This window comes from Thermobia domestica, chromosome 2 (genome assembly GCF_964235325.1).
Source record: "Thermobia domestica chromosome 2, izTheDome1.hap1.1, whole genome shotgun sequence".
NCBI classification, from domain to species: domain Eukaryota; kingdom Metazoa; phylum Arthropoda; class Insecta; order Zygentoma; family Lepismatidae; genus Thermobia; species Thermobia domestica.
Window position 1 is genome coordinate 321994294 of NC_137455.1, and position 13603 is coordinate 322007896.

The following is a 13603-nucleotide window of genomic DNA, read 5'->3' on the forward strand; positions in this document are numbered from 1 at the left end:
TGTTTTCCTCAGAAGCGATCCTGTTTCCTGCAATTTATTTACTAACGACCATATTATGTTCCTGTCTGGGGCAGAACATGAGGCAAAGTGGTGTTTTTAGTTGTTCCTATAATTATTCTCTGAACTTACAGTTGTAATTGTTTTATTTCTGACAAAAAGTGTCAGCTTCATTGTGTGATGAAAAGTAGTTTATAGTAATACCCCGCAAAAGACATGGAAGAGGTATTGGACTCAAGGCAAAAAAAAATATATATATATATATATATAATAATAATAATAATAATAATAATAATAATAATAATAATAATAATAATAATAAATTTGCTTTTCTTGAAATAGGTAATAACATTTTATTTGTTACATTTTAGGGTTTTCGTTTTCACAATATGAAGTGTCGTAAATTATCGTAAGTGGTAATATTCAATATGTATTACACCGAATCTATCTTACATCTAAATTTCTCCACACCGAATTTTCCTACACCGAGTTTTCTTACACCGAATTTTCCTAGACCCATCTTCCATAGCTCCATATTAGATTTCCAAAACATTGGTGTTACCAAAACGGTAGCACAAAAAGTTACTAAAGAGAGACGACATGACTACAATGTTGAGTGTAAACGTTCCTAAAAATTATTAATAAACTTCTTGTACTAAAATTATTAATAAAAATTATGCGCCGTTTTAAATTTTTAGGTGAAATTCATACTGCTTATTACGCTTCCGTAACTTTATACACGTTTTTTTTTTTTTTTTTTTTTTTTTTTAAGATCGCAAGGTATTGCGAATAATACAAGTAATAACTGCTATGTCGGCTATCGCAAAATGAAACGCGAATTTTGATTTCGTTGAAGTAAACCGCTACAGTTTAAGGCCAAAGGGTAAGGTCTACTTCCGTTTCTACTACTATTACTGGATACAAACTAGACCTATATGCTCTTTTATCTACGAATTTTCGAGAAAAAAGCAGCGTCCATACTTTCAATCTGCACTGGGGCTCGAATGAAGATTTGTATTCAATGTAACTCGCTAGATGTCTCTGTTTTCAGTGATTGTTAATTGTTTTTCTATTATTAATACCTGGTTTATAGTCTTTATTAAGATCATGTGCAATCTTCATTAGGATACCTTTGGAGCAGATTCTCTGGTAAATAGTAGTAATTTATCTAACGCAAGTCAAACAAAAACATTTATTTAAAATTAGAAGTGTGTTCTCAATAAGATATACAAAGGATAACTTTTAATTTATTACGGAAAGATTGAAATGATAGATTCAATTGATGTGCTGATTGATAGAATTAAAGAATCAGAACTACAAACTGAGGCGAAACGAAAAAAGATTCTTGATGGTAAGCATGGAATATAATTAAATAGATGCGTATTTTACCTTAGCATATACGTTAATTTTGAGTTTGATACATTTTCTGATTACAAAATAGCCAATTAGTAGGAAATTTTGGATGCTGAATTTTGCTTATCTTTGAGCTATTTCTCCATAATATTATATTATGAACCATTTATTAAATACGTGATCTTCCATCATGATTTATTTAATTTGCCTTATGAACTAAAACATTAGTACCATGGCCAAAAGGAACTACAATGTGTAATGGTGTGATTATTGTCTGCTATACAAGAGACGTATGCAGGGGGTGTGTTCTAGGGGTCCGGACCCTCCCCCCGAAATTTCGACTTTGTAAATTTAGCCTAATTTTAGGGGCAATTTTAGAAATTTTAATATAAAATACCCTTCTATTGAATTTGGACCCCTTCGAAATAAATTCTTGCGTACGCTACTGTGCTATATTTAACAAACGTTATTCAATGTTTTATTTTGCAGTAAATTTCAACATACAGTGACAGTTGGAATTGACTTTTTGTGCAATAATTATTGTTCTTATTGTAAAGGGAAATACCACGAGTCCACTTGTGGCAAAGCAGTTGTGTACGCAGTGGTGCCCACCCCCCTCATGTCCATGACGCACCCCCCTCAATTGTCTATCCGTAGGTGTTCTTCCGTGAAAAAAAATCTTTTCGATTAATTTTTACACCCCTCAGACAGATTTATATAGATTTTTACCCCCCCCCCAAATATTTCAATGACGCAGTTTGTGTCATAGCCCCCCTTTGTGGGTACCCCTGGTGTAGGCTACGAGCCTTTGGCGTTGGAGGCCTGGTTTAGATTCCCGGCTGGAGATCATGTGGTTTTGATTCCACGTTAATCAGTAGCTCCACATAGCCTTGCTGCTGAAAGGTACCGGTACGTTAAACTCAAAAATCAAATCAAAATAGAAACATCTCAATCTGTGAGCAACGCTAATTCCAAATATCATAATTGAGTCGTCCATTTGCAAACGGCATCTTGTCCAATAAAATTTTATTTTGAAATATTGGCACCATTGGATCAAATATATTGATAGCTTTCATATGATATATGATTTATAGTTCCAAAAAATAATACGATAAGCGGTGCAAATTACGTTCAAATGTGGGAAATACTGTCATACAATTACAAACTGGCTCTTGTCCACGTCCAAGAAACCAAAATGGCGGAAGAAAAATCTTTATATTCACAGACACAAACGGCTTCTTGTTATTTAGTCATCTGTAGTGTGTAAATAAAAACAATTTCAAAGCGACTCTCCCCCACAAGTCACAGCTAGATTCAGGTAAGTTAAAAATGTATTGTTTTCTCATAACACTAGGTTTTAAGCACAGCATCTTACATCGTACCCAGGTAAGAACAGGTGATATCAGACGATTGCTTAACCAGATTTTGGAACTATATTTTGGCAGGATGTGCGCTATCCAAAATTACATGATTCAGAATCCTAAGGTACTCACGCAACTTTAAGCAGTTTGGCTACGGACATATAATTTAAAGTACTCACCAACTACCTCTAAAAATTGTTGCGGAAGTACCGCAGGATTCTGAAACATGGATATTTGGATAAGGCACATAGTAATTCCTAAGTGAAGCCTTGACGCGACTACAGTAGGTTCCATAGTATTGGAGCTACAGTCCTTTCAAGTTCATTTTTGGAAGTTTCCGGCAGTCTATAATTGGAAGCATTTGTGCATCCAGGTTGGTCTGTACTTTTCGTCTTATTTTGGTGTCAGGCTCGATTGAGCAGTGTGAAATATAAAATATACGCATTGTTTCATGAAAATCGTGTAATATTTAGGGAAGTTATCATTAAGAAGATACTTTCACAAGATGGAATGAATTAATCTTACATTCGATTAATTTGAACCTTAAACAATAGAGTAAGTACAATGTTTTATCCAGTCTCCTCGATTTCGAGAGGAATCTAAAATTCCAGGGGGAAAACATAATCATCACCTTTGTTCAGCTTTGCTATAGTTATAGGATTAAGAAGTCAATATATATACAGGGTGTATCAAAAGTACAACTTTTTTATTAGTAAAGATACGAAAAAAATTTAAGAGAGGAAAATTTTTGAAAATTGAGTGTTTTCAATCTAAAACGGTTATTTTTTTCGAATCACGTAAGCCGCTTTTACCTCACACTAGTAAGGTCCTATCTTAAAAGAAAAATCAATGTTGCCAGTTCAGCAGGCTGCCCTCTTGGGTCCTCACCATACTAACAAAAACAGGAAACGGATTTGTATTGTTAGGAAACGGATTTGAGGTTTTTTTAATTCCCTCACACAACAACGTCCATTTCACTGTATTTGCATGCCCATTTGATCCGTTCGATTAGTCTGTTGAACTGGAAAAATTACTTTCTCATTTACCATAAAACACCTTATCAGTTTGGAGTCCAAACGGCTAGTGCAGTTGAAATTCCAACAACTTTCCCCTCTTTCCATTTTTTGCCATCTTTACTCATAAGGGAGTTTGCGTATGGTCCCGGACTTTTGATACACCGGTATATATAGTGTGGTTGTCAAAATAATAGAAACACCTGAAGTGCAAAACACGTCAGATATCTGAGTCGGTAACAATAAGACAGCGACCCTGGCGCCAGATTACTGGTGGTGGTGTGTTAAGGCGAACTATGCATTATGTGAGCAGCAGTAGGACGGCAATGTGCAGTGAACTGAGCGACGGTGATAGTGTAAAATGGGTTACCTCTGTAATTCCCAAAGAGGCCAAATTGTTGGCAGACAGTTCCATGGTGAGAGCGTGACGAAAGTGGCGTCTTTGTTTATTAGCTCGCGAGAGACATATCTAAGGTGACGAATTCTACAAAACACACAATAAAACCACATCGACGAAGAGGAATAATGGTCGGAAGAAAATCCTCAGTGACAAATACCGCCCAGCATTAAAGATTGTTACTCAAAAGCATCGTGAGTCCTCGGTGCAAGTGATGGCGGAACTCAAGCAGCATCTCTCACAACCTGTATCGAGAATACAATCTGCCACCAGTTACATAACATGAACATAGAAACTTGCAAAAGGAAACAGCTGATAAAGGACATAACGCTTTAAAATGACGCCACTGAACATAATTGAATATCTGTGATCCGTTTCGGAGATACGAATCTGGTGCAGATTTCTCCCACCATACTCTCTCACGAAACTGAATGATCCACTACATGTTGAATGATTTATTAAATATTCCACTTGCTATCACTCACAATCTCAGTGATTCGATTCCATGTCACATCAGAGCTGTTTTGCGGGCGAAAGGAGGTGCAATGCTACATTAATCTGGTAAATTGAATTTGTTAGGTGTTTGTATTATTTTGATAACCATTCGTATATATCTACTAGCCTAGTAGAAAATATCGAATTTTACAATGGAATTAAAGCAACGATTTTAGGCATCATGATAAAATGGAAAATATAGAAATAACACCATGAATGAAAATGGAAAATATTTGCGGGAAGCGAAAAGGAAAACTAGCTCCATAAAAAGGGGGGGAACAGAAAAATATATACCTCCATGTTATATCTTCAAGGTTTTGGAGAGGAATTCTACAACTTTTTTGGGGAGAAATTCCCCGGTGTTTCACGGAATGTGGTGATAAAATCCCAGGTCAACTAGACTGATAACTATTTGGAAAACTTAGTTGATGACTGATAAGATCTATACTTTTTGTTTTAAATTTTAAACGTTTTTATAATACGGATTTTAATGAAAGTGACATGCAAAGTTGCCCATTCATCCAAGGGCTTGAGTGCAAAGCCCTAAATTTACCATTCTCGCCCCATATTTGCTATTCTACATCCTAATTTTACCATCGTACTCCCGCAAAATTTACTTTCTTTGGTTTAATTGTACTATTTTCAATGAAACAACATGATCTCCAAATATTCTAATGGGTGCAAGTTGCATAAAACTCGAGCACTGCTGATGACAAGATAAAGACCCGGCTCGAGCCAAAGTTCTGTGTTCTAGAATTTGTTTCAAACGGTTCAACCGTTTTCATGTGATGATGAGAGAGACAACGTCGATTACATTTATATATTGAGAAAAAATATAGAAATTCCCGAGTTTTAATGATTAGTTTACACTAAGTTGCTAAGTTTCATATTCCTAACATGAAAGCTTCGTGATATATTCTACTCTCTCTTTGGTATAAATTTTGAATCCCCCTCTTCCTCTGTGGGATACGCATTTTAAAAATTCTAAATAGTCCAGTCTTTTCCCTACAGTTTCCTAGAAATATACCAGGCCATTAATGTAGATTTGTATAAAGAACAAATTAACATTTAGTATTATATGCACTGTATAAAATAAAATTATATAACTAAGTTTATTTTTATTTATTTATTTATTTTTAGTTGAACAAGAGAAGACAGCGTTTAGAAGGCGAACGAATCTACTAGTGAAAAAGACAGCGAATTTAGAACAGAAACTATTTACTAATATAAGAGTGCTGAGTACTAAAGAAGCAGATCTCAATGGAAAGGAACAACAACTGAAAATCATTCTCAACATTCAAAACGAATTAAAAGAAAACCTTCAGAGAAATGAAGACAAATTGGTAAAGAAGTTTAAGTTCCAAAGTAGCATAGGAACTCAGTCTGGGTGTTTATTCTATATTCTGAGATAGAATATAGTTTACTAAATACTAATTTCGATTTCACGTAAGATTCAGCAGTAAATTCCTCAATGAGAAGATAATTTGTAGAATTACTTCAAATTTTAAGTCCTGCAACATCTTGCTTTGAGTTAAGGATGGACGGGACACTCTTTCCTCCATAAAATCTGCCTACTTGTACGGAGTAATATGGTGACAACCTGTCCCATTGTGAGACAGTTCCAATTTTGGGTATTCAATTCCATTAAAAATACCATATCAGCTCGGTTAATATTTTGTCAATACAAATATTTTTGTCAATACAAATATTTTTGTCAATACAAATGCCCCAGAATTTTCCGTACAAGTTAGGCATATTTTACAGAGTATATTGAGTGCCTCACTAAGCCTTAAACTAAAGATGTTGAGGAATTTAAACTTTAGGAACACAAGAAATCAAGACTTTCAAACTTTTTTTTTTTAATTTCCACTCAGAAATTCCGAGTAACAAAAATTATAGATGCTATTCTTAAGCTACATAAAAAGATCCAAAAGTGAAGGATGTTGTTAAATCACAAAATATATGCCTATATTAGCACCATTCAACATTGTCAACGCACTTATTATTTTCGATGGGAAAAGTATTTCAGCAACTATTGAAACATTTTCTTAAGTTTTTTAGTACTTCCTGGTTTCTTGGTTTAAACTGTGAACGTTATCTTACTCTACACTTTCGCTCCTTAATACTGACAAGTTTTTAGAGATTTCAGTTTTTATTTATAGTATGCCCTCTCTTACTTGGGATAGTGAGATAAAGTAATAAAAAGGGAAAATAGATCAATTAATAGATCAACTTAAAGATTGATAAAATAAGGCGAAATAGTTGAATATTAATTGAAAAAATAGACTTTATTTCAGTGTACCAAGGTATAAATTATACGGCAGAAAGATTAAAAAATGTAATGAATAAGACAATATCGAGTGGAAAGTATACTTGCAGAGTCCAATTGACATAAAATTTTAAGAATATCATCACAAATCAATATTAAAATCCAAACTAACCTATAAACTGAGTTGTTACGACTTTTAAAAACTTAAAAATATAAGTAAAATATTGTCACTGATCAATGTCAAATACTAATATAGCTAACTAATGCAGACTGTACAACATTTAAGGATGCTCTGCTGTAACAGGAAAGACTATATCAACATATTTGACCACAATGGAAAGGGCTTCAATATATGCCTAATGAAAAATAAAGTACTCAACAGTGACGTATCGACGGGGTTTTGAAATCCTTTCCAATTGAGTCTTTCATATACTTTTGAAATGGAAAGGATTTTAGTTTCCTTCAATCTTGGGACTGTATCTGTGTGGAGGAGCGTTAATTTATAGATATAACATTAGATCAATTCTGAATATTTAGAAGATGTGAATGAGCTAGAGCACACACTTATCCAGGAAAGGCAAGAAAACGAAGAAACTTTTTATTGAAATTAATGATACTTATATGTCATTTGTAGCGATCTGAGTGATCATCTAATCGTCCGAAGAAAACCGAAGCTGGAAAAAAATGTATAAACAATTACTTGAGGCACGGCACCATAACTACTGTACATTGGACAAGAAATCTGGGTGAGATCTCCGATTGTAACTCATACATTTCTAGAGTTTCCCAGAGGAAGGTATGATATCGCATACTGCGCCACAAGTTCTTTTAAATGAGGTGGTTAAAAACTCTAAATGTTTTATTATATTTATGTAAACAAAAAAAACTACAATTAAACTGACACATTCTGATGAAGAGAAGAAATAGTAGGAAGATATAACACAGGATCTTATATTTGCAATCTAAACATAAAGGAATGGAGATATGCGTTTTTGTGAACAATGGCATACGCAGGCGGGAGCTGATGAGGCTTCAGCTACTCCAGAAATTGTTAGCAATCAATATTTTCAACTAAAAGTAGTAAAGAGTGAGTAAAAAGCAGAAAAATATGTAGTCGAAAAAATGCAGGGAATGAGTGAAAATTTTCCATCGTAGACTATGCAAGTAAATACATACTCAATTGGTCTTTCAGTTCGCTCTTTGTACTTTTCCCAAAGAATTAACTTCTGAAGTTAGTTAAAAATATACAGTATATATCAAGAAAGTAGAAGATTCTTTGGAAATCGTATCTATTATTGTATGAGTGAAAAAGCTTTTACTTTATTACATTCAACAAAAAAATTAGCTTCATAGCCTATTTGTGTTTACAAAAAGAAAAAAAATGCATATTATAAATAAATAGTACGTTCATGGAGCTTGGGCTTGATTTAGCCAAATTGAGAGGGCAACCAAAGTTATGATGGAGCTTCGTCTATGAAAAACGAATTCAGAAGTATTCAAACTATTTTAAAGTGATAATTTCTAAAAGCAATATACATCCTTGTGATCCACTGCATGCTAAGTTAAAAATTATGACTGCGATTAACCTGAACAATTATATGGTATTAATCGATGGAAAACAGAATGTTCCTACCAGGGGCGACTCGTGAGAGAAGTCACACCGGTAAAAAATAAAGTTTCTTCGGTTGAAAATAAAACTTTCCTAATGTACTAATTGTTGTATATAACAATCAATTCATTGTAACTTTATGCCCTTATTTCCAAACGATAAAACTACACTGCTCCACAAATCTTAAGCAACGAGAAAAAACCTGGGATAAGCAACGTGTGGAGCCCATTGAACACTGGTAGAAGGTATGCACCTACAAAGAGACGCACAGGCAATGCGAGAGCCCGGTATAGCGTGTGCATAGCACCTTCGTAACCGCGATGAACAGATTTTTGCCACGAAGCGCACACAACAGCCTAGATGTGTCCGAGGCTGCAAGCAGTAAGTTGGTAGTTTCTGTGTGGGATATCAAGCATAGGCACTTTGCAATGGTTAGCAGACAGCGTTTGAGCGACGTTGACTGCGGGCGAATAATTGAGCGTTTGATACTAGGTCGATCCCAAGTGGAAGGATGCAGGAATTCGACGTGAAGGAAAGTGTTGTGTCAAAGCTGTGACGTCGCTTCCAAAATGGACATACATTCAGAAGACGTCATGGAGGAGGTCGTCCGTGGAACATGGCATTTTGACGGCATAACGTTATCGGGATAATATTCTCCATACACATGTACGCAATTTCCGTTGAGCATTTGGTCCGGATTTCCTGTTTATGGATGACTATGCCCGCCCACACCATGCACATTTGGTGTCCAAGTATCTGAAGAGCAAAGCCAATACGCGCATTGCATGGCTTGCATACTCGCCGGACTTGAATACAATCAAACATGTGTCGGATGCTCTTAGGCGGCGAATAGCCCAGCGCAATCCACCACCGTGAACTCTTCCTGAACTGCAAATAGCTCTCCTCGAGGAGTAGCATCATCTGCCGCAATACTTGATAAATACTCTGATTTGCAGCATGGAGGCCAGATATCGTGCCTGTGTATCTGTTCATGTAGTCATACGCCATATTGATTGTCTATCCCCTCGCAGTCCAGTTTTACATTTTGAGTATCGTAATTCTGAACTTTCTGGCAACTCTGTACATCCTAAATGTATTGTTGTCCTTCATTTGTGTTGTATTGTGAAGACTGTACCTTTTTCTGTTGATCATAGTTGGTGCACTGATCTTGTCGTTTTATTTTCTGCTACTTTCTTTGAGTTGCTTAAATTTTATGGAGCAGTGTATTTTTATCCGTATAACTTCCTTACGAGCCGTTTCTGATTCTCACTATGATGTAAAGACAAAATACGAATGTATACAATATTGGATCGTGTAAACCATTTCTAGACAATCTAAAATTAAAGGCTGTTATGTAATTGTAGGTATAACATTTATGAACATGTTACCAACCTACACGCATTATTTGCCCATAGATAAATTTAATTTATTGATTGAGGTTGAATGGGGAAATCAGCATTGAGGCTATTTATCTCCGTCTATGGTAGACAAATTTAAAACTAAATTATATGATAGTCGAGTGTGAATGTCGTTTTACAACATTAATGAATTCGTTTTACAGAACCTCGAAACGTATGTGCTCATTGGTGATACCATAGAATGTACATTTTATTGTTAGCAAGTTCGTATAAAGAATGATAAGGTAGTATATAATGACTCATAAATCATGTATGCATATTCCAATTGTCATTATCTATTTCCTAATTATAGGCTTAACGACAATATTAGTATCTAATACACTTAAATTTTAGACTTAAGAAATGCTATAAGCTAAATATCAGAGGCTCATTTTTTTGAGTCAGTGCAAAACGTACCTCCAGTTTAGAACAGAAAATTAAAGAACTCAATCCAAATTCGGAGAGCACGAGAATGAAAACGCTTTAAGAAATGAGATAGTGAGATAGGTATGTGTTATTTTTCAAAAACATGGTTATTTTAATTGTCACAGCTCTTGAGTATATCAGCCAACTATTTGGTGTACACACAAACACACAGAAAAAGCATAATTTATTTTAAATAGCATAACAACAATGTCATTCATTTCAGCTCTGATTGTCACTTTAAAGTTACTGGAGTTGACCTACAAATTTTTACCACAATTCCTACAAACGTGACTTTCTTATGATACGAACGTGACTGCATGAGAAAAATATGAACCGTTAAGTAGCAGATTGCATCTATTGTTATTTGATTTCTTCTAACATTGATACTACTACCGCTTGTAAACTATAGTACATAACCTAATACAGACTACATTAATTATTTCATTTAATTGAGAGATTAAGCTTAATGTAGTACTTTTTGTGTTTAATATATCTTATTTCTTTAAAAAAATATTTTACACGAGTATTAACAATTTCATACATCTTTTGATGAGAAAAATATTTATGTTAAAACACTAACTGATTCAATATCTGTACTTTCGCTCATTTAACGGAGCGTTTTCTTTTCTTTTCTTTCTTTCTTAATTTTTATTTTAGGGGCAAAACGTATTTAACTCCTGACAAGGTTTAAAAAAAATTCTACATTTTTTATCTTTGAGTTGCCAGCCGTCTTGACTGAGCGACTTTTTTATATTTAACATCAAAGACTCATTTGATTTTTGAGGGATTTATTATTATTTTATTTTCTCTTTATTATTGAGTCACCACCTTACTTGACTGAGTGACAATTTAAGTCTCAGCCCGAGAACTTATTTGATTCTCGAGTGGGTCAAAAAGAGAAAAATCTGTATTCGACTGTTAAAGTAGCTGTTTTATATAAATGTTACAAACATATCAAGTCAAAATGGTCAAGCAAGTATATCGAAATACAAGAACAAGAATTTCTCTTCATTTAAGAGAATTTTCTTTTAAATGTAGCTAGTCATCATTTAACCATTCGGGTAAATCTAAATAAATAAATAAATAAAAAGAGACAGGAAAATTGAAGGATGGAGATAATTGTGAAGCATTCAGGTGGACGCCATCTTATATTGCAGTAACTATTCTTAAAATTCTTATCTCAGACTTCCATGTTCCACAAAAGAAAAAGGAGACACTTAAACTAGCATCCTATCCGCGAATCACCCTTCTGATCTGAAACATCTACACTTACTACATTCACTTCGTTTCACGTACACCTTTTTTTTAAAACTTCTTTCCTTTTTTTCATTTAGCAAATACCTTTTCTTATGTTTTATCTCTCACTATTTAGTTCTTCTATTCATAAATATTGATCGTTTTATCTCTTATTACTTCATTCTATTTATAATTACCATTTTGTTGTTACCAATTTTCCATTTTTCTTTTTTTTCTTTTTTTTTCATTTTTACATAAATTCATTTTTCGCCTAGGGCTATCTCATGGGTATATAGTTAGCATACGTGGATTTAGCACTGGACACGACACCCGGATTTGATAAATTGAAACTCACGTTGTTGGGACTCCAAGTTAAGCTGAGGTCACCGAGGAGCGCACGACTCCTAACCATCATCGTATTTCTTGCCTGATCTATTTGGCTTTTTCTCTCCAGTACTCTCTTCGACTAAGCACTCTTATTAGTTTTATCTTCTTCCATTTTGCAATGTTATCACTTAACTACATTCCAAATGGCATCTAGCTCGATGACATTTTAGAGCTACGCTTCTGTTGTTCATTATTCTTTCTTTTTTTCTATCTGATAAATAATTTAGCGAAAACTGTTATAGTGATATTTCCAGTTTTTTTCAGTGGTAAGTCATAACATTTTCACTCTTTTCAAGTAAGTGATTTCTTAGATATACAGGGTGTATCAAAAAGAACTTTACAACTTTGAAAACTCATATTGATTTATTCATTTGTCTTACAGACATGGTTTTGGTGTCGTTTTGTAGCAAAATACATCAAGTTTTGACTCACGTAGTACACTAGTTCAAAAACAATCCACTGTAAGCGCTAGCAGCAGTTGCACCAAAGATGGCTGCCTTTGCTGATCCCGAGCGTGCTAGTGCTAGCTGTGTGTTTTGGTTTGAAGAATCCAAGTCTGCGACAATTGTGCAACGGAATTTTCATACAAAGTATGGTAAAGATCCTGCCAGTAGGTTTACTATTCATCAGTGGCATAAGTGTTTTATTGAAATTGGATGTTCAGTAAGACACAACATATGTTCAGGTCGTTCCCGTATGTCTGAAGATGTTGTAGAACAAGTAAGACTTCAGATGTGCCGCATCTCCAATAGAAGCCACATTGAACTTCTTTAGGTATAAGATAAAAAACTTACCTTATTGGTAGAGATAACAAATGATGTAACATTATTTATGGTTTCAGTTGGAATAGTAGTCTGAAAAAGGAAGTGATATACTTGCAAAACTGTAACATTTCTAATTAATTTATAATAAAAGATTATAGACATCCTTGTAAGAAAGTTGTATTTAGTTTGTGTAAAAAACTTGTAGTTTGCTACAAAATGGCACCGAAACCATGTCTGTAAGGTAAATAAATAAATCAATATGAGTTTTCAAAGTTGTAAAGTCTTTTTTTGATACACCCTATACTATATGCACCATAAATCGCTTGAGACTAGCAGCTATATTGAGTTCTCAATTGACTAGAGTAGCAGTGGCTAATTCACGTAAACAATACATTAAATAATATATTGTAAGAAGTAATTTTATAGAGGACCTAATACTTGTTACATTTGTAATTGAGAAAGTTTACAATTAATAGAAAGTTATTAAAGGATGAATGTGTGTTCGTAGTTCAAAAGTGGTGCTTAAATGACCACAATCACCAAGATGTAATTTGAGTTATTTGTGTAGCGTTTACCAAATACTGCATCTTCATCTCGACAAGCAATTCATAACTTTAATAAGCGTTTGAACACGCTGAGTCTGTAGCGGATTTATCTAAACAGATAGGCGTAAACGTGTGACTATAAAAGAAAATCTTATGACTGTAGTGCAATATTTTGTGCAATTTTATTGACAAAATAGTGGAAGGCACTTTAACACTTGATTTAGCAGGGTGTCTACTGGTCATGAAAGTCATGAAAGTCATGAAAAAGTCATATATTTTGCTTAGTGGTCATGAAAGCCATGAAAAAGTCCTTTATTTACCCAACTGGTCATGAAAATCTGAAATCTCAGAGTA

The 13603-nt window shown here is 34.2% G+C and overlaps 1 protein-coding gene across 1 annotated transcript in view; it reads left to right on the plus strand.

The window, feature by feature from the left end:
- Positions 1 to 1077: 1077 nt before the first annotated feature.
- Positions 1078 to 13603, plus strand: part of LOC145678659 (uncharacterized) — a gene marked incomplete in the record, with an annotated part of 63472 nt that continues 50946 nt past the window's right edge. Inside the window, 2 exon segments of the mRNA XM_081749037.1 lie at positions 1078 to 1348; positions 5757 to 5959. Of these exon segments, the coding sequence (XP_081605163.1) occupies positions 1264 to 1348; positions 5757 to 5959 (288 nt within the window).